A 25174-nucleotide genomic window follows, 5' to 3' on the forward strand; every position below is an offset into this window, starting at 1 on the left:
TTTTTTTGTATTATTATTAAATGAAATTTAGAATAGTCTGTAATTTTTTCTAGTAGTTCTTAACATATTGCATTTGCCTTACAACCTCCTTAAGTAAAATTAATATTATTAATTGATTTATTCTATCGAGCCTTATTCAATTTAATTGTTAAACAAATTAATTAAAAATATTAATTCAGATACAATATATACATTTACAGTTTTTGGTTCCTAATTTTACAAATTAGAACTGATTGTATGTATTAGGAAATTACAATAAGAAGTTTCAGAACTGCAATTCTGCGTGTTTATAAATTGCATTTAATTGAATTTTAAATCCCAATTTAAGAAGCTTTAATATTTCTCTCTCTCATTATGTTTTTTTTTATCTTTCATTAATTACCTCGCTTGTTTTAATTCTTTCCTTGTATGGTTACATTGCTTACTGTACAGTTTGCATTGATCGATGACCGCGAGCTTCCCATTTGAAATTGCACAAGTATTACCAAATATGTCACCAATGTGCCAGTTAGCTGAGAGAAATAATAATCAAAACTATTAATTTAAAAAACTTAATTTATATTAAATTACTGACATTCTAAATATTCTCACCGAATGAAGAAAAGTATTATCGAGAGTAAAGTATCCGTTAGCTGTAAACTGTATTTTGCGATGTAGCAATTGAAGCGAAAATTCCTTGAGCTGTAACATATCTATGATAAATATCGTTATGATGAGTACCGTTTCTGAGAAAGTTTTATCTAATTTTATTTTTTACCTCTGCTTTTGTCTCTTTCCCGATTGCACAGTTTAAGAGATCGTGCACTATATTGCCCGTTTTCTTCATCTATACAATAAGTTTATAATTTAAATATTTCATTAAATATTTGGGTTTTTATTTACTGACAAAAATATTTTGTTTCATCGATTAAAACGATCTGAATAAAATGCGATTTATTGTATTGATTATTCTACCTCAATTAAAATCCTGGTAATTCTGTTGGTGAGGAGAAAGATGGGATAAATCCGAAATATTATCCATACGATGAGAGTAATAATATAAGAATAATTTAAGTTTAAGTCATCATCAGTAATCAACAGAACCCAGAAAATACGGTAACCATTATATATGAGTGACAGAAAGAGAAAACCAATGCCGAATAGTACTGGTAGTGAATAGAAACTCGACACATCCTCAGAGATTTCACAAAGATGACAATGCACATTCCGCAATTGCAACAGTTGATGAACAGTCGAATTGTCGATTATGATACGATGCGTTTGATAGAGAAACTGTAGTCGAAGATCAGGCGCATTAATCCTGGTGAGGCTTTGTATCGCTCGATTCACATCAGAGAAATCTGTCTGAATGATCGTCACCAACAGAAAATACTGTATCAGTAGCCAACCCATGTAAAATGTTGGCAGAATATCTATCAGCAATGAGACTGGGCCTGTATAAGCGTTCAGAATCTTAATGAACAGGAGAAGTATCAGAAGGCAAATCTTCAAGATGCAAACGATGATCATAGTGCAGAAGATACGCTGTCGTCGTAGCGGATGATATAGATTATACAAACGTCCTATCTCGTGTTCGATGGTGACTAATCGATTGGCGATTCGCACCAAGGACTTCTGATTGATGCAGTAGCTAATCAAAATCGTGCTGATCATCAGAGAACCAAGTACAGTTTGCAGAATCTCGATGCCTACAGTCAAATTGGTCCTCTTATAGTAGTCATGATTAATTCTGTATGGTATAGATATATAGTTTGAAGCTATCGTTAAGCTACTCAGCACATTATAAACGATTCCTAATTTGGAATGTTGAAATGTGTATGACGTTCTCTTTTTGTATATGACAATTCGGTGGGCAAACGTAGCGAGACCGATAACCTCGTAGAACATTATCAGTATTCTGAACGTCCAAAATAAATCGTGATGTAGCTCTGATTTTATTTTGTTTATTTGCTGTTCACTATCTTTTTCCGCAGTAGAACTTTCTTTATTTATATTTTTAGTGGAGATTTTAATGACGTTCATGAAATTTGAATTCTTGGGCGAAGACATTTTTGCAATGGCTATCTTCTTCCTTAATTTTTTAATTCTTAGTTAATCTCTACTTCTTTTTGTCATAAGGTCTTGTCAATTTATTCATGTTACCTTGTGTTTCATGATTTATAAACATTTTCTTTAGGGAACTTTCAGTTCAATCTTCTTAATATTTTTTTTCAAAGCATTTGTATATAAAGATTTTTTTTAATTTGTATACTTTAAGTTTTCTTTACTAAAACGTTTCACACATATATCATTCAAAAATTAATAATTTGAGAGACGTCCGTTTTATTTTATCGATGTCTATCCAATTGCTTTGTATCCAAATTAATTACGACCGTTCGAACGTCGTTTACAACTAATTGCGAATCCGGTAAATATTCACATATATTCTAATAGCTTAGCGCGAGACACTACCAGTGTCTTCAGATTGACGTTGCGCTTTATAATTCGTACAAAGTAGCACTGAGCATGTAACGATGCTTCCGCAAATACCTTTCTCGCAAGCATCATGTATGCAAAACATTATTAAATATTAAATTTGTGGAAGTCGTTATAAACGCGTGATAAGGAACATGAAAACAATAATTTAGCTCTGTTTGAATCGACACTGATCCTACGATGGAAATAGTTGTTTTTTACGGTACTATTATTTGAATGATATCAATTAGAAGATTTATCAACTGTATATATGACATGATATACACACACACGACAATACGTTCTTTGTAATTTCTCGAACTGTAATGGTAGATAACCATAGTAGGCTATCGTTATTTTTGGTTATCTTCCCGCCTGCATCAGGGTCTGTAAAACCCTGCAACTTTGTCACACTGTATCTCTGGACTGAATACGTATATTTATCTCAAAATGTGTGAAATTTATACCTCAAAATCAGATAAAGATTGATCAATATGATTCAAATAAATAATATTATATTATCAATTAATGACAATGCTTCAAAAAATTTTTTATTGGAAAAATTCGCAAAAGATAACCACTTTAGATAAAATATTTTCAAATTTTTAAATTTAATATTCATGCAAAAACCCGTAGAATTGTTTTAGTTGACCCTTTGGACTAAAAGCAAAAATAGTACGATATATATGAATCCCTCAAAAAAGTATAATTATATGAATTATCGAAAATCGACACGTTTGAAAAATCTACATATTATTAGTTTACAATTAATAAACAAAATACCATTATAAACAAAAAAGTAACAGATAAAGGATTGTACATGTATAAATATTATTATAGTACGAGGGTCGTCTGAAAAGTTTTGAGCCTCATCATGAAGATTACGTTATTCGTCGAAGCCATTCTGGTATTATAATCGTGATACTTACGAAAGATGTGTGACAATTGTGGCCACTTTGGACGTTCAGTTCTTGTTTGACAATCATTTGTGTCGTCATTTTGTAAAAATGGAAAAAATTACATATCGTGCTGTAATTAAATTCTTGCATTTGAAAGGCAATACGTCTACGCAAATTAAAGCTGAGTTGGACGCTGTTTACGGGGACTCTGCCCCATCATTTGCCACCGTGAAAAGGGTAGCTGAATTTAAACATGGTCGTACCAGCTTAGCTGATGATGAGCGTTCGGGACGGCCAACAACTGCGACCACTACCGATAACATCGAAGAAATTCATCAAATGATAATGGACAACCGTCGAATTAAGATTAGGGAGATAGCAGAGGCTGTTGGCATATCAAAAGAACGTGTTTGTCATATATTGACTGAAGAATTAGTCAATATATGCGTAAGTTAACCGCGCGTTGAGTGCCGCGCTTGCTCACTCTGGATCGAAAACGCATTCGAATGAACATTTCTAAGGCCCTGTTGGAGCAGTTTAAGCGAAACGAGTCGGATTTTTTGCGTCGATTAATAACGGTTGATGAAACTTGGGTCCACCACTTCACTCCTGAAACAAAAGAACAATCAAAACAGTGGACTGCGAAGGGTGAACCTGCTCCGAAGAAAGCGAAGACGTTTTATCGGTGGGAAAGGTAATGGTGACTGTTTTTTGGGACAGTCATGGAATTGTGTTGATCTTGAAAAAGGTAAAACAATAACAGGGACGTACTACGCATCATTGTTTGACAAGCTAAAGGCAGAAATTGAGAAAAAACGACCGCATTTGAAAAAGAAGAAAGTGCTGTTCCATCAAGATAACGCACCGTCTCATATATATTCGTCCGAATAAAATCTTATTAAATTTTATGATATACACATCGGTGTGTGGAAAGTTGTAAAATTGAACATGTTGTGTATATCAAAATATAGTTAAAAAATTTTCTCCTATATAGTCACAATTGAGTGAATAATGCGTTGTCCTCTGACTAGATAAATGGTCTGTTTTCTGTTCTTGTACTAGACTGCACTACTCAGCAAACGAGAACGGATTGGATTGGATAAATCCATATGAATCAAGTTTTCGAATCCGCGTAATTCGTGAAAAAGGTATTGAATTTTGTAGAGACTGAATATACTGAATCCGTTTCTATACATCTAGATAAGTATAATAATGTGAACTCTAGTAGATATATTATATATATAGATATATATAGATTCAGAAATGAAATGATAGTCTGCGATCCCCGAAAGTGATTTATCGTTGGAAAGTGTGCACCAAAATAATAATCACAGATATATATGAATTTCTTCCCGAATGAGCCCTAGTACTATACCCAGAGTATACAACATTATGGATTCACGGCAACAGGGTATAACTCCCGGATATAACCTGTATTGTGGCCAGAATCTAGAAATTAACTTGTCGCCGACGATCCGCAATGTTACACACTCTGTATATCACACCAGAGCTTTTGTTTGGGAGGTAAGGACTTACGTATATCACCTCGGTGCGTGCTTTTCAACGATATCACTTGCCGAGATTGCAAGTGACTAGCACTTTGTGGGTCTCTCATATTAGATAATTCTTCAATACCGCGCATTAAATTCAAACGAATTAGTTCATTGCGTTGAATATTGGGTAAGATACCAAAAGTAAATTACCAATACATAATTACGGATTCAACCGGATTGACCGTATGTTTCATTTCTATGCACATTGAATGAGATACAGAAAGTAAATAACTAATCCATAATTACTGATTCAAGCGAATTACGGATAGAAAAGAATTTAAAAAATTCAAAAACTTGATTCGACATCACTTCAATGAATAATTTTCAACATTTTTCAATAATTTCTCATTTGCTGGGTAGAACTTTCTTTCTCGATTTCAATAAATATCAAACATACATATACCTATCTCACTTTAATCTCTTCAAAGGTGTACATTAGTTCAGCCACAAGAAACAGACAAGAACTTTCTTTCTCGATTTCAATAAATATCAAACACACATATACCTATCTCACTTTAATCTCTTCAAAGGTGTACATTAGTTCAGCCACAAGAAACAGACCTAACATCGCACTCAAGATACACATTAGGAACATATTAAATTATTAATCATGTAAGATGACTGTCACTGATTAAACACTCAACTGTCATTGCACAAAGCAGAAGGAAGTTTTTTAGTTATACTGACTACATTTACATCGAGAGATCTATATGCGGCCTGACCTAACATAATGTGACCCAATTAAATAGGTCTAAGCACCAATCATTTACACCGCAAGCGACCTGAAGTATTTTGTGGTCTCAGCGCTGTCTACATCGTTACAACAGCAGGAACAGGAATTGTTGCTGAACACGAACTTTTTAAACTCTTTGGACACGACTCTTTAAACATTTTTCAAACAAATCGCTTTTTTATTTGCGACTTTTACAAGATATGATATATGGCTATTACTAACGACATGACATATATCAATTTGAAATTGACAGTTTTGAGATTAACAAATGATGGTTGTAGATTGGATAGCGCGCATCTACACCGAATCTTGGCCGGAATCGCCGTTATTTCGTCGGCGAGCGTCATTAAATTAGAAGAAGAAAAAGAAGAAGAGATTTACACCGAAGTTACAAGCAGCCTATTTCAGGTCAAGTCACCAAAAATCAAAATTTGACCTACAGCCAGGTCAGGTCATCTCTCAAGTATTTACAGCAACGGACTTAAATAATTTAAGTCGAATTTGGGATATAGGCCGTAGCCTAAATTCATGATAAACCAATGTAAACGTAGCCATTGACACAACTTTCTTCTCACTGATGTGTATATCATAAGTTTAATTGGTTCGGAGATTAATACATAAGACGGTAGTCATAGTTAGTTCTTATTTCAAAACTATCTCAAGATGATAATACGATCCTCTGATTGATTCATGACATCTTAAAAATGTACTTATGACGATATCTTAAATATGTATAAGAACTGACTATGAACTACTGACCATAGACTTTGCTTTATTATCAACTTCGCATTTACTAAGAAGAATCCAAAATCGGATCGAAACGTTATATATTTTCGGTTTATATTGTTAATAATAAAATGATCGATATTACACACGAATATCTGGTACCCAAGAAATACACCAAGTCAAGAGAAAGTCAAAATAATGATTTTTGTTTACAAATTTGACTGTTTATTAATTTTAAGCATCAAAATAGTCATTTTGATTTTTTGTTGACTTATTTGTACATTGATGTACAATATTGTTGGATGTTGATAATTCTTATATTGGCATTATAATATCAATTGATTTATTCCATCGAGTCTTATTCAGTTTAATTGTTAAATTATTTAATTAATAATATTAATTTAAATACAATACTTACAATTAATTTAAATACAATAAATGGTATATATATTTACATTTTTATATATATATTTTCTAATTTTACAAATCAGAACTGACTGTATGTATTATAAAGGGGAGTTACAATAAAAAGTTTCAGAACTGCAATTCTGTGTATTTAATTGCATTTAATTGAGTCTTAGATCACAATTTAAGAGACATCTAAGATATTTTTCATTATATTTATATTTCTCATTACATTCTTTCTTATCTTTAATTTATTATTCTGCTTCTTATTTTAAATCTTTCTCTGTATAGTTACATTGCTGTCTGATCGATGAACGCGAGCTTCCCATTTGAAATTGCACAAGTATTACCAAATATGTCACCACTGTGCCAACCAGCTGAGAGAGATAATCAAAATTATTAATTCAAAAAATTTAATTTATTAAATTACTTACATGATATTTTAAATATTCTCACCGAATGAAGAAAAGTATTATCGAGCGTAAAGTATCCATTAGCTGTAAACTGTATTTTGCGATGTAGCAATTGAAGCGAAAATTTCTTGAGCTGTAACATATCTATGATAAATGTCGTTACGATGAGTACCGTTTCTGAGAAAGTTTTATCTACTTTGTTTTTTACCTCTGCTTTTGTTTCTTTCCCGATTGCACAGTTTAAAAAATCATGCACTATATTACCTGTTTTCTTCATCTATAATAAATTTATAATTGAAATATTTCATAAAATATTTGGGATTTTATTTACTAATAAAAATATTTTGTTTTATCGATTAAAACGGTCTGATTAAAATGTGATCTTATTGCATTGATTATCCTACCTCGATTAAAATCCTGGTAATTCTATTGGTAAGGAGAGAAATGGGATAAATCAGAAATATTATCCAGACGATGGTATTACTAAGAGTTTCATATTCTAAGATATTATCAGTCATCAACAGAGGCGAGAGAAGATAGTAACCATTATATACGAGTGTCAGAAAGAGAAAAACGATTCCGAATAGTACTGGTAGTGAATAGAAACTTGACACATCCTCAGAGATTTTACAGAGATGACAATGCACATCTCGCAATTGCAACAGTTGATGAACGGTCGAATTGTTGACTACGATACGACGAGTTTGATAGAGAGACTGCAGTCGAAGATCAGGTGTATTGATTCTGGTGAGGCTTTGTATCGCTCGATTCACATCAGCAAAATCTGTCTGAATGACCGTCGCCAACAGGAAGTACTGTATCAATAGCCAACCCACGTGAAATGTCGGCAAAACGTCTGTCAGCCATGAGACTGGGCCCGTATGGAAGGCCAGGATCTCAGTGAACAGGAGAAGTATCAGTAGAAAAACCTTCAAGATGCAAACGATGATTATAATGCAGAAGATACGCTGTCGTCGTAGCGGATGATATAGATTATACAGACGATCTATCTCATCCTCGATGGTGATTAATCGATTGGCGATTCGCACCAAGGACTTCTGTTCGATGCAATAGCTAATCAAAATCGCGCAGATCACCAAGGCACCAAGTACAGTTTGCAAAACCTCGATGCTTACAGTCAAATTCGTCTTGTTCTCATAGTCCAAATTAAGTCTGAACGATATAGACATATAGTTCGAGGCTATCATTAAACTACTCAGCACAACATTGTAAGCGATTCCTAATTTGCAATATTGAAATGTATATGACGTTCTCTTTTTGTATATGACGATTCGGTGGGCGAATGTAGCGAGACCGATAAGCTTAAAGAATATTATTAATATTCTAAACGTCCAAAATAAATCTTGATGTAGCTCTGATTTTATTTTGTTCACTTTCTGTTCACTATTTATTTCCGCAATAGAATTTTCTTTATTTGTATTTCTAAAGAAATTGAAAATTTTATTGACGTTCATGAAAGTTGAATTCTTAACCGAATCGAAAACATTTTTGCAATGACTATCTTCTTCCATAATTTTTTAATTCTAAGTTAATATCTACTTCTTTACTTCATTATGTCTTGTCGATTCATCCATATTGGCTCGTGTTTCATGGTTTATAAATATTTTCTTTATTTCAGTTCAATCTTCTCAATATTTTTCTTTTGAAGACACTTGTATATAAAGATTTTTTTTAATTTACATACTTTAAGTCTTCTTTATTAAAACGTTTCACGCGTATATAACTCATAAATTGATATTTTAAGAGGCGACCGTTTTATTTTATGGATATCTGTCTTTCCAATTGCTCTAAATCCAAATTAATTGCGATCGTTTGAACATTATATACAACTAATTGCGAGTCCGGTGAATATTCACGTGTATTCTAATTGACGTTGCGCTTTATAATTCTTATGAAGTACCACTGAACATGTAACCATGCTTTCACAAATACCTTTCTCACAAGCAACACACGTATGCAAAACATTATTAAATATTAAATTTGTGGAAGTCATAAGCGTGATAAGGAACATAAAGTCGATAATTTAGCTCTGTATCAGTCGACACGGATCCTGCGATGGAAATATCCGGTTGTTACGTATTATCAGGGCTGGACAATGTTAGTATTTGAAATACTTTTATTTGAAAAACAGTATTGGTAAGACAATTATATTTTGTATTTTATGTTTGTTTAAAGTACATGAAAATATTTTGTATTTTATATTTCAGTATTAATAACAAAAATTATGAAAGTACTTTGTATTTTGTATTTCAAATACTAACATTGATAATCAATCTTATTATTTGAATCACAATATACAAAAAGCTTTCAATCTTTCGATTTTAAATACGAAATACGTAATACTTTTATGTGATCCGCTAAAATAAAAAATACAAAATTCGCTTGTATTGCAAATAGTGTGTTTTAAATAAAAGTATTTCAAATAGCATGCCCAGCCCTGCGTATTGTTATTAGAGTGACATTCACTGGAATATTTATCATCTGTATATATGACATGATATACACACAAGATAATACGTTCTTCATAATTTCTCCAACTGTAATGTTGATTAGTTATAACGCGAATTTATGACTAAAAATAATGGTTCTGCATAATTGCATTGTAGTATAGTCATCAATGTCAGTATTATATGATCACCAATGTTAACATTATTATCATCATTTGAAGTTCTTATGGATTATGTAAAAACATTTTAGCATTAAATTAACTTCTGCCACTTTAGCAAACTTCTTTTAAAATAATGAGAGCATACATTTTATACACAGTTCGCAGTTACATGAGATTTTTTTTTTACGTCAAAAAGAACTTTATATTAATTCAAGTTTATTCATCTAAAATCGTATCTGTATAAACATATTTAGATTTAAAAGTCTTTCGAATATAATTTATAATGTTAATCTACGTAAGCTTTTGACAATATTAAGTGTCTCTAAGCCTTCGTAAAATTTAAATTTTGAATCAGAGGAATATTCTTGCGAATTTTCAATTTAAAGTTAATTAGTTTTTCTCTATTACATTATATATACTTATTTTCACTTATTTTCGTGATTTATGTAGAAACATTTTTTTTTGGATATTCATATTTTAATTATAGAATATAATAATTAATTATAGAATATAATAATTTTACAACTATTCTTCTAGACTATCTATCAAAACTACCAAAATTACAGTAGTAAAGCAAATATATTCAAGTTCAGATTATATACATACAGGGTGTTTAATAAGTAACGATAAAACTCTCGCATAGGAGTAGAGTGAACTAAACTGAATCAAGTAGTCTTGTACCATTTTACAATTTTCTCTATAGTTAATAAGATATTAATTACTAAAAATCGCCGAATATTGGTTTGAATAATTTTTTACTCTAATATTGGTTTGAATAAATTTTTACTTTAATACTAACAACTTTACAAAAAAAATAGCAAGTGACAAAAATTGTTGATTTTTTCCTGGAATTCTTTCTCTCCATAATTTTTTCAGAATTTTTAGTACCACATTTTCTCATGTTGGTAAAAATAGTTGCCAATATACGTATATATAAGAAAATGCGGTACTAAAAAGTTGACAAAAAATTCTGAAAAAATTCTTAGAGCTCTATGAAAAGAAAATACCCAATTTTTCTCTTGCTGTTTTTCTGTAAAGTTGGTGGTACTTGAGTAAAAAATGATTAAAAACCAATATTCGGTGATTTTTGGAAATCTTATTAATTATTGTGAAAATTACAAAATGGTTGAGGACTTTTCGACTCAGTTTAGTCCTCTCTACCCCTATGCGAGAATTTTATTGTTACTTATCAAACACCCTGTATATACTCGTGAATTATCTATTCTAGTTATCTGTTTAATGCAAGTACACACAAATCATACATTTGCATCAGATGTTTTTCTAGTAATGTTTTTATAAATATAATTCAGGTTTTTATGAATATAATTTCTCAAAATATATCTCTTGAAAATTATCTAGATTTATAAAATGATAATTAGAAATTCGCGTTTCTTATTGTTCTATATTAATTAATAATTACATAAGAACATATTATTAAATATATTGTTAAGCTGCTCAACAAATTCAAATTAAAGAGTAGAATTATATTCTTATTTAAAAAAATCATTTTACATGTTATTTTCTTCCAGATTTTATGTATAATAAATTTTAATATTACTTTTTTTAATATTACATAATGACATTTTTAATTCATTGTTACAAATCGCTAATTAGGTATAATACGTGGCGCGTCCATTATAATAATCTGTTTTCATAAATAAATTAGCAAATGGCTCAAGTATCTTAAAGGCCTGAAAATTTAACAATATAAGCCTATTTGAAGCATAGCGAGTCATTCAAAGGCTCTTGTATAGCATATGCATTTGATAGCTCAACATTTATTATAATAAGTAGTACGCCAGTTTTCAATAATACTTTATATTATATATCATTATTGGTTAACTGAACAAACGAATTGCAGCCGTGTGATAATATATGCAATTATTAGGTGTTAAACTTAATTCCTGCCGTTTTTCTCCAAATTGATTTGTTTCGAAGGGAAATACCTTAATCAAAGTATTATTAATAAAGTATTATTAATTAGTAATAAAGTAGAAAATGGAGGAAATTACTTTGATTAAGGTATTCAGTCATCTTCTCTTCGAAACAAATCAATTTTGGAGACGACAAACGGCAGGAATTAAGTTTAACACCTAATATTACACATAATATACGAACTATGAAAACTTGATAGCAACTGCTTATGATACGAAGTACGACATACATCGAGATGACCATGAGCGATTATCACAGTGTGCAACATATCCCTCTTTTTCATTAGAATTTTCCATAAGAGCAACAATTACATTTAAAACAAATATTGACTTCATAGTTCTTTCTTAAAAGTAAATTTATCGTTTTCGATTCGATTTCACTTGTTCAAAAAATTTCAAAAAAATTACTGTAATGATTTTATAATAGATATATGTACGTACAATATAATTATACATGTGTAACGTACACAATATATAATTATTATATTAAATTTCAATTATAAATCAAGTAATTTTCTTAAAGTTTGTAAAAACATTTATCTTGTGACAAACAACATCGATAACAATAATAAAATATAAATTTAGTCCTATAAAATATTACCGAATATTTCAAATTTAATTGTAAACAAATATATTTAGAGAATTTTTTAGAAATAAATGAAAAATGCAATTACAATAAAAGTAAGAAAAAATCTTTCATTTTAAAAATCATAAATTTAAATGTACGATTTTATGAATAAGATTACCTTTAGAAATTTGCATTTATCAATAAAGGATTATAAAATATAATTATGTTGTGTTTATTAAATATACATTTGAGTATATTTTTTCCTAAAATTCAACATAATTAAAACATCTGTTTTATATTTTTATGGAAATTAGTTTATTTGTGTGACTGGCAGGATAAAATCATAGATTCAAACTTAGATAGATTGTGCGCTTCATTAAAAATAAAATATTAACATTGATAAAAGAGAATAGCAGAAATACAATTTTATTTAATTATGCATGTGATAAAGAGAAAAAAAGGAGACGCAATCACTTCTCTTCTGGAAATGAAATGCGCATTATTTTCTTTTTCTTACTCTTATTCTCATATTTTTAACTATATATATATTTTTTTGTTTTTCAATATTATCATTAGTTGTCGCATATGAATACGCAGTCTATTTACATAAATCTATGGATAAAGTATATTGAACACCATGACTTCTTTACTACAATAATTTATTTTAATTTTCGACGAGAAAATTTCAATACAAAAATTACATTATTATTAATTTCTGTTCTTTTTTGTAATATATTGGATATGTATTATTAATTACAAAATAAGATTTAATACTTACCACTCATTAAATGTTTATAGTAATTGCCATGTCGCCCATGTCAAAGATGTGATAATGTCCGAAAATGTCTGTTAATCTAATTTGTACAATTTCACAAGCATTTTATACAACTTTATTATAATTATTATAATAGTAATGACTTTTTAATGAAGACAGTAATAATTCAATTACACAGAATAGAAGATTGACAATAATATTTTACGAACAATTATATGTTTATTTATATCATAAATATTTTTAAAGAAATGTTAGCATGCAATAATACATATTTTTATCTTTAGAATGTAATGAATATGAGTAATGTTTTCATTTAATAAAGGAAACTAAAGATAAAATTGGAAAACTTACGTTAAATTGAGATGCAAGTACTAAAAATTCTATCTATCATTCATTGCGCTGTAATTCTTATGTGATATTTATTTTGCTACATCAATTATAATAACTAAATAAGTAAGTTTTGCATGAGAGTAACAATGTTCTGAGTGCTCTTTACAAATTTTTTTCATGGCACTGGCTGAATATACAAAGATTAGTATTTCAATACATGACATCATTATATTACTGTCAAGTAAAAATACTATGTGTCTTATCTAATATTATCCACTACATCAGCCATTTGTATTCGATAATATCCGACAGTGAAGATTTACCTGATATTGTCCAGTTAGTGATTGCAGATATTGCATCAAGTAATAATGTGGGTATATTGCAATCATATTATGCGAATGTGATCATAAATTCATGAAATAAAATACAATAGAACTAATTCATAAGATTAATTTCCACGTACATAAAGGTGATATCGATCGCATTCACCGAATTGTTGTAAGATTCTTTTATGATTCTTAATTCATTTGACATCGTTATTACCAACGTTATTGTAAGAACTATTTGCATGATCTATATATATATATATGAGTTAATTTTTGTCTTATATTTCCAGGGTTGGTAAAAAACATGATTTATACATGTATTTAAATAGTTCAAAACTATATACTTAATTGATGTTTTTAATATGTTTTAAATGTTTTTTATAACTGTTCAAAGCATATTTGAAGCATTAAAAATATACTGTTTAAAGCATATTTGAAAAAAGTAAAAACATATTTATCTTTAAAGAAGAAACACAAGGTTAAAAAAAAGTCTACCAACCTTATATATTTCTATTAAAAGTAATGCAAATAGAGAACCAATAAATATATGTAATAAACCCGTAAATATATAACAAAAGTCAACTGTTAAGTTAAATTTTAATACACATCTCACATAATTATATATGTAAGCATGTTAGTTTTCACTAAATTCGATAAAAAAAGTTAAATTTTATCGAATTTTATCATTCTTCCCATAATTCTTGCAGAAGTCACATCTATAAGAATGCATTTGTAAACAGTATTTTACCACATACGAAACAGAAAAAGGATCATAAAAAATTATACTAGCCAAAACTTTTTATGAATGCGCCCGATGTACTCCAATTATAATATCCTCTTTTTTTATAATATCGTAATGATATACAAAGAACATAAGCAGAAGTTTATATTATTAGATAAAAAAAGTTTTACATATGTTACTTTGTTGTTTCATCTTTAGGACTCTCAGTTCTAATAGGCACTTCTGCTTTTGCTTCTGCTTCTACTTCCCTCTTAGCAATCTCCGATTCTGACTCTGCTTCCGCTGTTGTTTGTACTACTGGTTCGGTTTCTGTATTTGTTTTTGGTTCCGTTTCCGCTTCGGTTTCAGTTTCATATTGTGCCTCTCGTTCCAGTATTGGCTCTGATTGAATCACATCTGAATCCAATTGATTACCACTATCATCTGCAGGTAAATCCTCCGATATACTTGTATCTACACATCAATATTTGTAATAAATATATATCACAAAATACATTTTTTAAATCTCAATATGTAATTTCTAATTATCTTAGAACTATTTTAACCCTTAGCGGCCACACCTCAGCCCGGCCACATCGCGGCCACACCGGGGTACATAGCTAAAAAAAATTAGGTGTACAAGATATATGGGTATTTTAAGATTTCTAATCGATTGTTTCATGTTTGTTGAATAGTTCTTCAACATTTCTAATGATTTATATTAGTCAATTTATAGATGGCGTTCTAAAAATTGGTCATATATGTGAAAATTCGGCAAAAATAACTTTTTTCGGAAAAAAATTCATTACTCCGCCATTTTTCAATATTAAGGGTTAAAATTTTAGGATTGTACGCACAAGATACTACCATAAAAAAATAACAGTATACGCCGATCTTTCAAAAAGTATATTTATTTTGCAAAATTACGGTTGAGGGAAAAATGAAAACGTCGAGAAAACGAACGCTCAAAGTGCCGCCATGCGATTTTTCGGCTTCCTATGTAATGGAGTCACATCTCACACGTGTCTACTAGTGACAGATGTCGATACTTGTATCAATTTCAAATGTTTTAGACCTCTAATTTCACTTTTCCTAAGCCTTGGGGTACAAAGTCGCCCCGTGTGGCCGCTAAGGGTTAAAGAAACTATTTTAAAAAGCCTTATAAATCTATACTGCTTACTATTTATTTAATGTAAAATAACAAAATTACCTGAACAAGAAGGGTCGGACATCAATGAAAATACCTTTTCTTCAGGCATGTCTTTTGTTAATTTTTTGAAATGGACCACTTGATCAGAAAATGATTGCCAAAATGATTGACCTTCAGGTATCGTAAACATAGCCTGTATATTTTTCAGTTGATAAATATAGAGTAAAAATGAATTTAAATAAGTATACTTCCATTTTTTTTTTACATATGATATATTACCTTATACTTGTTATATATATGCTCAGCTTTTTGTCTAATTTGTTCCGCTTTTTGCTTGAAAATAGTCTACAAAGAATGTTACATTTATTATCGCAAAGTAGAAGTAATATAGCATGACCGTATTGAGTAAAATGTTTATATTGAAACTGTTGAACATTTTTTCGCGTTGATTGACTTATACTTTTAGATAATATTAAATCTTATAGGACCGTATATGTGAAAAACATAAGCTATAGAAATCAAAGTCTTAAATGGTCTAGCTGGATCTTAAGTGCTTGTATAATACTATGTGAATTTATATACTACGTATGTAGTCCTTTAACAATGCGCGCTAAAATGATTTTTCGGTTTTTGAAATGCAAACTCTACTAAACTTCCGCAGCAATATCAAAAGAACTAATTATTTACAGATTTTAATATATCACTCAGCATTATTAAGATCATTCTAAGATGCGGAAAAAGCATCAAATTGTTAAATCGCTATTCAACTTGTGATATTACTGCGGTAGTTTAGTAGAGTTTGCGTTTCAAAGACCAAACAATCATTTTGGCGCGCATTTTTAAAGGACTACGTACGTAGCATATAAATTCACACAGTATTATATATAAACACTTAAGATTCAACTTGACTATTTAAGGCATTGATTTTTATACTTTTAGACGTAGATAAAGTCTTCTCTTATCTCAGCGAAAAAAATTTCCAATTGTAAAATAAATGTTCTGCCAAACGCGGCTAGCTATTGTGTACAAACAAATTATGAGTGCGTTCTATTTCATGCATGATGTGTATCATTTGAACCTTTTTTAACACTCGATAAACAACAAGGATAAAATAGAATACACACACTCTTTAATATAAAATGTAAAGACATATACTGCTCCTCTTTAATATAAAGACATACGCTGTTTTATACATACCCCTTCTTCTTCACTTAATTTCCACTCTCCTAAATTTCCAATATATCGTCGTAGCTATATATATATAATGGAAGTAAAAATAAAATTACTATAATTTAATAATATTATAAAGTTATTAAAAAATTCGATGTATTACTTACCCTTTTCACTGTTTCAACAATATGAGGATGTTTCTTTAACATTAAAGGATCAATTGAAAGAGACAAAATTTCATCCATCGCTTGTAAGCATTTGTCTGTATTGGCTCGATCCAGTCCAAGATTAGATTTTATTTGAGCATCTAATTGTAAGAGTTGAGCCTCTATACGAAGCCATCTAAAAAATAACATAATAAATGTAAATACTTAGTAAAAATCAACATTGACAACACAAATAAAGCTACACTTTAAGCTAAACATATCTCATCAAACCTCAATTTATATGTTTTGCGATGAACAGCTCCATCCTTTGTCAAAAGTCGTTTTTCATCTTCTGGAACGGGTACATTAAAATCTAGCAAATCTTTCACTTGATCTGGTAATATTTCGCCACTCTCTAATTGTGCTTTGAGTTTCATAGCTCTTGTAGCAGTTGACCAATCCCATTGTGCTCGAGCTTTTTCACTTTCGAAAGAGTCTGGCCTATTTGTACCTAACTTAATACCCACATATTCACCAGCAAATGTACGAGCCAAGAGAACTCGGTTTGATGTATCAGAAGACGTACCACTCGATACTACAGTTCCATCAAATAAGGAACTTTCATTATTTCTTTCTATAAATGAAATAAACGATGTTTTTAAAGATGTAACTAATTTAAAAGATTTTAAAAAGTAAAAAACTATCTACACAAATGCATACTTTCAATAGCCGCTCTTTTTTTATGCGTCACAGGTGTCATTTGATGCTCATTAGAATCTTCGTTTTTCGTTTTACGACCTCGACCAGTATGTTCTGAACAGAGTAATATTTACAATTGCATTATACTATAATTTTAAATACAAATATATAAAAAATAACCGACTTTTTTTTAAAATAAACTTTGTTAAACATAATTGAATATATATTTTTCCCTAAGATAAAAATTAAGTTGTTAAAAAAGAGAGTTCAGTAGAACTATTATATAAAAGTAGGGACATAAATAGACAGTATTAAAAAAACAAATATTGAAAATTTTATTAATTAAAAATGATATAGGAGTTGTACAGAAAAAATTTACAGGTTTACATTTACAGATAAAAATTTAGATTTCTGTATACGAATTAATGACAGCTGCTCCAAAAGAACTAATCTTTTTAATTCTTTTGTAGACAAATTCCGAGTTTCATTGGGTTCCTTAAGTCTTGAATATTTTTCAGATATTTCTGATGAAAAAGTCTGGGTTTCTTCATCCACCATTAAATGTGATATAGGTGTCTTTACTGTGCTCCTACCTTTAAATATTAGTTATTATCAGGGAAATTGATTTTAACTTTTGCAAAGAATAACAGTATATTGTGATATCAATAAACTACATTTCACAATTGAAATGTGATATTTGAACTCAATGCGTTATTAAAAACACATTATGCATTGAATTGAAAACAAGAGCTAATAAAAAGTCGATTATTTAATCATTTATATTTGAATATTTTTTATCCATAAAGTTGTAGAATAAATTCTTTGAAAAACGTATATCATAATAAAAGATTGTTATAAACACAAGTTCATACCTATAGTTTCGGTTTCATCTGAACTCGAAAAATCTGCAAAGCGTTTTGGTTTGATCTTGCGTCCACTGCGACTAACCACCTCTTTCGGCGATTCCTCACCTTGCGAATCTAAAGCACCTTCTGTCACTCTTGACGCATCATTTGAAGCTTTTCCTCTACCACGTTTTTTCTTTATTTCTGGAGTATCTTGCTGCATTATATATATTTATTAGATATAAGCTAGTATATGTATTTAATTTTATACTCACTTATATAAATATATATGTATAAAAGTATAAGGAACAATCGCACAAACTTTTTAAACTTTAAAAATATTTGTCGGCAGTTCCTAAATTTCTTTTGGAATACATTTAGCCAACAACTGTTTTCTTATACAGTATTGTAAAATATATGGTATTCCAAAACATTAGTTTGTACAAATAACAAAAGATAAATGTTGCTTACAGTAGGATTGGGTGTAGATGTAAGAACTTTCCTCTTTACTGATTTCTTTTTTTCTCCTTCGTCAATTACCAAGGAACCAGCTTCTATATCACTGTCCGCAGCACTGACAGTTGGTAATTCTGTTGCTTCAGCACCTATCAAAGTATCATTTATAATAATCCATTTTTAATTAAAAAATATTTAATCTATTTCGATTTTATTGTCAATATTGATAATTACCTTTAATAGCATCAATATCTGCCAAAGGTTTGTTCCTGTCATTTTTAAGTTCTTGTTCAAGTTGCTGTATACCTTCATGAAAGAATTTTCGACGACTAGGTTTGCCAAATTTTTCTTTGTTTTCAACATAGGTATACAACTCGTCAACTTTGCAAACAGCTCTGAAAGATTTAATATATTTTATAAAAAATATCCTTTAATAATATTCATAATAGAGAACTAGAATTATTGTTCATATTATAAGTTACTTACGTTTCTCCTGTACCATAAAAGTAAACACAATATTTAGCATTCTTGGAATTTGGATCGTTGACTTTTTCAACCTGCAAACAGATGAAGCAAGATGCAAAACAGATGAAGCCATATGTATTAAATTTTAATATGACAAACAGGGTACCTATCATGGAACATGTCGGAATGAATTCCGATCGGAATTATTTCGTTTTCCCTAGAAAACACAATAGAAATCTAGGAAGTAATTAAATAATTCCAATCGGGCTTGTTCCATAACAAGTGCCTAGAATTGACATATATATTCCTCCATGGAGAATACATTAAGAATATACTATTCTACAATGTGTTCTTTGTTTCCTCTCTCTTGCTTTTATCGTTTGCTTTTTTCTCCTTTGCAACCGTTTTATCGACAATTGTATTTCTTGTTTCTTTCGAAGTTTGTTAACTTTTATCTCATGCGATATAAAACAAAAAACTGGATAAGAAGCAAAAAAACAAGATGCAAAAAATTGCAAAAAACAAGAAATTGGAAATAAAAAGCACATTGTAGAACAGGCTTTATATGATGCATGTCGAGATATAATCTCCAAGAATACATATATAATTGACAAATATAGTGAAACATGGATAGAAATATAACTTACAATGCGCGTTTATTAGCGTGGATGATAACGTGCCACTTGGCGGATTATCGTTAATGTTATCTCGCGTTCTGGATGGATCCCGCGTTTTTCTCGCTCCTAAGCGAGAACCACGGTCATCCAAGACGCAGCCGCGAGTAACAAACACGATATGAGCCGCAACTTTTGAATAATTTACGTCACCACATCCCGCAATACCCCTATTAGTTATTCTTGGGGGATGATGAAATAACGCTGCGTCTAACATAACGGCCACCGGGACATTCGTCCAGGTAGCATCGCGTCTCAATACAAACTTACCTTGGCTGGCCATGGCGGGTAACCTCGAACTTTGGCGAATACCTTATCACCGGCCAAGAATCTTTTTAGCAGCTTCACCATGACTACGAATAATCCGCTATCGCGGCACCGATCCGCTTTATCGTGTTTTTGATCGTTAAACGTTGCAATAACGATGTGGCGTAGTTAATTTTGCAAACGCATTGCACGAAACACCGCAACAACCGCCATTTGCACGACAAAATCCAAACACGCAGCAGACACGACGCTCAGCTCGGATGGCGGGATTGGTCATGACGTCTACGAATGGCTGATCTACCGCGCAAAGTCGAGCAAAGCAGTGTTGCCAGTTGTAAGGAATAATTGATCTAGGCCGTGGTCTGATTCATGCTGACAACGCTATTGAGCATCGTTTGTCTTCGTTTAACATTTGACAAACAACTAGAGTCCTAGATTTATCAGAGAGGCGCAACCGGTGTTATGCATTCTGATTTGCTGTTGCAATCTAACCAATTGCGTGACTTGGCAGCCATTTATAGTACTAGTGTCATATTTCTATTTCATTTTATCTTATACATTCTATCTCACATTATCTTATACGTCTTATCTTGTTTGACATAGTTTAAAGCAGTTTCATAGCATGTCGGCCATGTTTAGTACTCTTCTTAGCACCTTTGTCATACTGACTTAAGCCGGTTGCGCCTCTCTGATAAATCTAGGACTCTAGTTGAAGTATGCGACGCGAACAAACCTTCAGTGAACTCAACTGTTGAATCCGCTGAAGGCGCCCATTAGCTATTTCGACCGCCATTTCGATTTAGTTATCTGTAGTTCAATAAGCGCTTAGTATTATTAACGAATGTCATTTGTCAATTTTACTACGTGATCCTTTCTGTCGCTAAAACAGGAAACAGCCGGTTTGAGTAGCTCAGGAAAATTTATCTTAAGTTCAAAAAATGTACACTAGTGTCACTAGTGGCTAGTGGTCTACTTTCTGTTCCTGTACTAGACTGTACTAGAAGTCTCTTTCTCGCTTTCGACACAAATATCAAACATACCTATTTTACTTTAAGTTCTAAAAGTGTACAGTACACTGATTCAGCCACAGAAAACAAGCCTTATTTTATAATAGCCTGGTTCATCAGCCTGCTCAGCCACAGAAATAGACCTATATATAATTATTTCTCAGTGTGAAATTGTGCATCATATTTTTAGTTTTCCGATACATGCGGAAAGACAAAAAAATTGATTTTAAAGCATTAGTCGTAATATCAATGATTACAAACGTGCACAAATTTGCAGCGATTATTTTACAGAAAATGATTATAATAATGATAAAAAAATAAAAGATTAAAGAAAACTGCAGTTCCATCTGTTTTTACGCAAAAGTAATAATATTTTGTAATGAGATATTTTGTATTAAAATATAGTTACAATATTTTATAAATATGTATACATAAAACATCTGATATAAATAAATGTTTTTTAATATGTATTTTTATGTACAATAGATTTTGTGAAAATGTAAAAAAAGACTTGATAGTTGAAATACAACATGACAAATGACTTAACAAGCAGTATTCAATGTGATGATCAAAATAAATCAATAAGTATTTATAAATGTATGATGAATACTCAACGTGATAAACAAAATGAATCAATGGACATCTTATACGAATTTCCAATGAATGTTCAAAATGAAGTTATAGTTTTTAGTGAACCAACACATGTCACAAGTCAACAAAGGTAAATATGAAAAGGCATTTTAATTTATAAATATTGTAAATAAACTTTTTGTTTCAGAAAACTGTCTAAAATTAATAAAACAGAAAAGATGTTTTTAAGAACTGGTAAATATAACATAGAATGTTTTAAAAAAATTGATTTTAGTGAGCAATCATGGATTAAATTTGCAAAATACGTTCATTATAATAGACACTTAAACAAACTTTTAGTAACAGAAAACAAACGTTTACAAGAGAATATTTTAGAAATGCAATCTGTAATGCAAACGTTAACAAATACAAGTTCGTTAACAAATAATGCCATTTGTACTCCGCAAGACGATGATGACGACATTGTATTACTTAATACTATATTATCTGATGAATATGTGAGAAATGAACAAAAACTTAATGAGCAGCAAGTAGCAAATGTTGAAGCAAAACAAGATTCTGTAAATGTTTATATGGATCATGATTATTTTATACGAATTAATTGGTACTTGACTGAATATGTTGAAATCGTAATTACATATATATCTGACTATATAGTTTCAACTGTTATAAAAAAAATTAATTGCCTTTTTTGTAAACAATTGCTCATTTCAAACAAGGCACATAAGGAATCAAATACATTTATTGATAAGCCGTATCAAGCATCATGTGATGTTATTGAAATATGCAAGACCGCAGAAAAAATTTTAAAACATAATCAAGACAAATTATTTAAAACTGACAATATATTAGCTGATTTAATATGTCAATCTTTACGCGCACTTCCTTCAAATATATTTAATATGAGTAAGCATATTGAACATACTGTTACGTGGTCATTTGATCACCGAAGTCAATTAATACAACTAATTTTAAAAAATTTTTTAAATGTGCGTCTTAAGCATGAAATTACATTTGTAAATTCCACTTAAAGAATACGAATGAAAAATAACAAACTAACATTTTTTTAATCTAATCGAAATTGTGTTGATGTAAAAAAATCTTAAAAAGTTTTTTCTAGTATTATTTGCTATTTATTATATCAGGATGTATCTTTAAATAGTGCCTACTAATTTTTTTCTACAACGCTCAAATTCGAAGCAGTTATTACCAGAGTAAAGCTAATCCAAATGGTGCTTCTTTCAATTATTCAGATGGGCGCACGTCCATCACGATAATTGCTTTGCTCTGTAATAACCAGAGTTGGCAGACTAATGTTTTTTTATTTTTTTTAAGAATAAATTTTTTTTCTTAAATATGTTTTTAATGCTTCGAACAGATGTATGCTTTAAACAGCTGTATTATAAAAAAACATGTTTATAACATGTTTTTTATCAACCTTGGTAATAACTGTTTTATTTAGCATTGTAAAAAAAATGGCTCAAGACTCTTTGATTTAATTTTTGATGAGAAATAACGCTATATGTATATGATTAGTGGGCGGTATTTAAGAAACACCTTTTGTATTACTATTAAATATGTTATACATCTGCAAATAATTATTGACACAATGCTCGTATGCAGATAAAGCGGACTAATGACTCCTGCACACAGAACGTGGCAACGCTTTCCGTGTAGCGGAAGTTGACTAATCGGTTCATCGTTTTTCCATAAAAATGGACGGCTTTTTCATAAAGGTATAAAATAATTTTCTGCTGCGCTAATTTCCGTAAGTGTTGCCGCGTTCTGTGTAGTTCACCTCTGTGTAGTTTTTCACTAGCAGCTATAGTATAATTTAAGAATACTGTTTGTCTTAATATAAATCTACCTCAATTTATCGAAATAAGATTAGTAAATTTAATGTTCCTGGCTACGAGAGTAATAGAAACTTATCTTCAGCCTATATTAGACTAAGCTAATCTGTAAGTTCAATCTTTGAAGACTACAATATGGTATATATGCAAGTGCATACATATATAGTGTATATTAGTAATTCAAGATTGAATTATTTAAAAGCAATGAAGATCCAGTTTCGACCGCAATAGGCATTTTAAATTTCTAGTATTCAATCTTTGTTTATTGGAATTAAAAAATTGTATACTGTTCAATTACTACAATAAACATACTTAAAAAAAAATGATGAGAGATCCTATCTCGCCACGCACTTGTACTTGACTACTATTCAGCGATCTTTAGTAATTAATAACTCGTTGACTATTGCAAAATTTGCAAAATACTAAAAGATTTTTCGATTCGGTTTAGCCTGCTTTACTTGCATATGAGCGTTGTGTCAATAATATTAGGCACTCTGTATATTTAAATGACACGGAAAAAGATCTTCCCGTAATGTTTTTACTAAAAATGTTATTTTTTTCTTAAACGGTCTAGCAGTCTAGCTGGATCTTAAGTGCTTGTATTTCTATGTTTCTCATGTACGATGCTATATGATATGAGTGTTTCTCATGTACGATCCTATCCTAAGATATAATTGTTATTTTTCCGTCATGGCTGTAAAAAACCTAGCTTGGCGTATTTAAGGCTGTGAATAAAGGATTGAGACTATGACGAAGCGAAATAAGCAACGATTTACGATTGGTTTATAAATTGTCCTTTACTCAGCATTCGGATACAGGTCTTTTTTTGTTCAGAGTCTAACAGTCGAATCGCTCTTCTCTTTGTTCACGAGATTACTCGCTCGTTCTCAATACTCTCTCTCTTCAACATCTTTCTAAAATAATCCAAATATTCTATTATATAATCCATATCATATAATCCAAATATCTATTATCCGTTATTTTAATTGTTACAAAATTTTATTATATATATTTTACTTAGTAACTAGATATCATATAATTTTTTATTATTACGACTGAATAATTTGTTTGCTGCTTGTTAAATCTTATAATACTTTTTTATTGTCAATTTTTAATTTTATTCTTTGCCTCATATATTATATTTTTATACTTTGCATTTTATTTTATATACTCAATATTATATGTTTAAAATATTTATGTTCTTTTTAACAGATACGAATTATTTTAATTTACAACTGATAACCGGAAGCATATATTGTTACCTGTTACAACGTTTACATAACTTCTAACTCATACTGAGCGAATTTTATTATATTAACTACTGTGAGTTTTATTATATTTTTGCTTGCGATTGAGAGCGAATTGTAATTTTTATATATTTTAAC

The 25174-nt window shown here is 30.2% G+C and overlaps 6 protein-coding genes across 6 annotated transcripts; 1 reads left to right on the top strand and 5 right to left on the bottom strand.

Moving 5' to 3' along the window:
- Window positions 1–392: 392 nt before the first annotated feature.
- On the bottom strand, window positions 393–826 carry LOC108770032 (putative gustatory receptor 28b). Its single transcript, XM_018521325.1, has 3 exons — window positions 758–826; window positions 592–681; window positions 393–512 (listed from the first exon to the last, which is right to left on the bottom strand). Exons 1-3 carry the CDS (start codon window positions 824–826, stop codon window positions 393–395), a joined length of 279 nt encoding a protein of 92 aa, XP_018376827.1.
- Window positions 827–945: 119 nt separating this feature from the next.
- Window positions 946–2049, bottom strand: LOC108770033 (uncharacterized). The gene has a single exon (XM_018521326.1). The coding sequence runs from the start codon at window positions 2047–2049 to the stop codon at window positions 946–948; it is 1104 nt and encodes a 367-aa protein (XP_018376828.1).
- A 4987-nt stretch (window positions 2050–7036) lies between these two features.
- On the bottom strand, window positions 7037–7460 carry LOC108770083 (putative gustatory receptor 28b). Its single transcript, XM_018521381.1, has 3 exons — window positions 7392–7460; window positions 7227–7316; window positions 7037–7147 (listed from the first exon to the last, which is right to left on the bottom strand). The coding sequence occupies exons 1-3, from the start codon at window positions 7458–7460 to the stop codon at window positions 7037–7039; spliced, it is 270 nt and encodes an 89-aa protein (XP_018376883.1).
- Window positions 7461–7578: 118 nt separating this feature from the next.
- Window positions 7579–8373, bottom strand: LOC108770034 (uncharacterized). The gene has a single exon (XM_018521328.1). It carries the CDS (start codon window positions 8371–8373, stop codon window positions 7579–7581), a length of 795 nt encoding a protein of 264 aa, XP_018376830.1.
- Window positions 8374–14533: 6160 nt separating this feature from the next.
- Window positions 14534–20594, bottom strand: Jasper (JIL-1 anchoring and stabilizing protein). Its single transcript, XM_018521380.1, has 12 exons — window positions 20342–20594; window positions 19419–19489; window positions 19167–19327; window positions 18948–19081; window positions 18504–18693; window positions 17653–17745; window positions 17224–17566; window positions 16954–17128; window positions 16814–16867; window positions 15896–15961; window positions 15677–15809; window positions 14534–14940 (listed from the first exon to the last, which is right to left on the bottom strand). The coding sequence occupies exons 1-12, from the start codon at window positions 20420–20422 to the stop codon at window positions 14663–14665; spliced, it is 1779 nt and encodes a 592-aa protein (XP_018376882.1). The 5' UTR covers window positions 20423–20594; the 3' UTR covers window positions 14534–14662.
- A 1073-nt stretch (window positions 20595–21667) lies between these two features.
- On the top strand, window positions 21668–25078 carry LOC108770035 (uncharacterized). The gene is made up of 4 exons (XM_018521329.1): window positions 21668–21708; window positions 21832–22066; window positions 22124–22842; window positions 25002–25078. Exons 2-4 carry the CDS (start codon window positions 21876–21878, stop codon window positions 25076–25078), a joined length of 987 nt encoding a protein of 328 aa, XP_018376831.1. The 5' UTR covers window positions 21668–21708; window positions 21832–21875.
- Window positions 25079–25174: the final 96 nt, after the last annotated feature.

This window comes from Trachymyrmex cornetzi, unplaced genomic scaffold (assembly GCF_001594075.2).
Source record: "Trachymyrmex cornetzi isolate Tcor2-1 unplaced genomic scaffold, Tcor1.1 scaffold99, whole genome shotgun sequence".
NCBI lineage: Eukaryota > Metazoa > Arthropoda > Insecta > Hymenoptera > Formicidae > Trachymyrmex > Trachymyrmex cornetzi.

Bases quoted from the DNA above. Each gene is read 5' to 3' on its own strand.
- LOC108770034 (XM_018521328.1), bottom strand. From the start codon at position 8,373: ATGTCTATATCGTTCAGACTTAATTTGGACTATGAGAACAAGACGAAT.
- LOC108770083 (XM_018521381.1), bottom strand. From the start codon at position 7,460: ATGAAGAAAACAGGTAATATAGTGCATGATTTTTTAAACTGTGCAATC. The intron at 7,317-7,391 runs GTAAAAAACAAA...GATATGTTACAG, and splicing joins GGAAAGAAACAAAAGCAGAG to CTCAAGAAATTTTCGCTTCA. The intron at 7,148-7,226 runs GTGAGAATATTT...TATCTCTCTCAG, and splicing joins ATAATACTTTTCTTCATTCG to CTGGTTGGCACAGTGGTGAC.
- Jasper (XM_018521380.1), bottom strand. From the start codon at position 20,422: ATGGTGAAGCTGCTAAAAAGATTCTTGGCCGGTGATAAGGTATTCGCC. The intron at 19,328-19,418 runs GTAAGTAACTTA...TAAATCTTTCAG, and splicing joins TTTTATGGTACAGGAGAAAC to AGCTGTTTGCAAAGTTGACG. The intron at 17,129-17,223 runs GTTTGATGAGAT...GTTATTTTTTAG, and splicing joins CGCAAAACATATAAATTGAG to ATGGCTTCGTATAGAGGCTC.
- LOC108770032 (XM_018521325.1), bottom strand. From the start codon at position 826: ATGAAGAAAACGGGCAATATAGTGCACGATCTCTTAAACTGTGCAATC. The intron at 682-757 runs GTAAAAAATAAA...GATATGTTACAG, and splicing joins GGAAAGAGACAAAAGCAGAG to CTCAAGGAATTTTCGCTTCA. The intron at 513-591 runs GTGAGAATATTT...TATTTCTCTCAG, and splicing joins ATAATACTTTTCTTCATTCG to CTAACTGGCACATTGGTGAC.
- LOC108770035 (XM_018521329.1), top strand. From the start codon at position 21,876: ATGACAAATGACTTAACAAGCAGTATTCAATGTGATGATCAAAATAAA. The intron at 22,067-22,123 runs GTAAATATGAAA...TTTTTGTTTCAG, and splicing joins CATGTCACAAGTCAACAAAG to AAAACTGTCTAAAATTAATA. The intron at 22,843-25,001 runs GTAAGCATATTG...TCTTTTTAACAG, and splicing joins TTCAAATATATTTAATATGA to ATACGAATTATTTTAATTTA.
- LOC108770033 (XM_018521326.1), bottom strand. From the start codon at position 2,049: ATGTCTTCGCCCAAGAATTCAAATTTCATGAACGTCATTAAAATCTCC.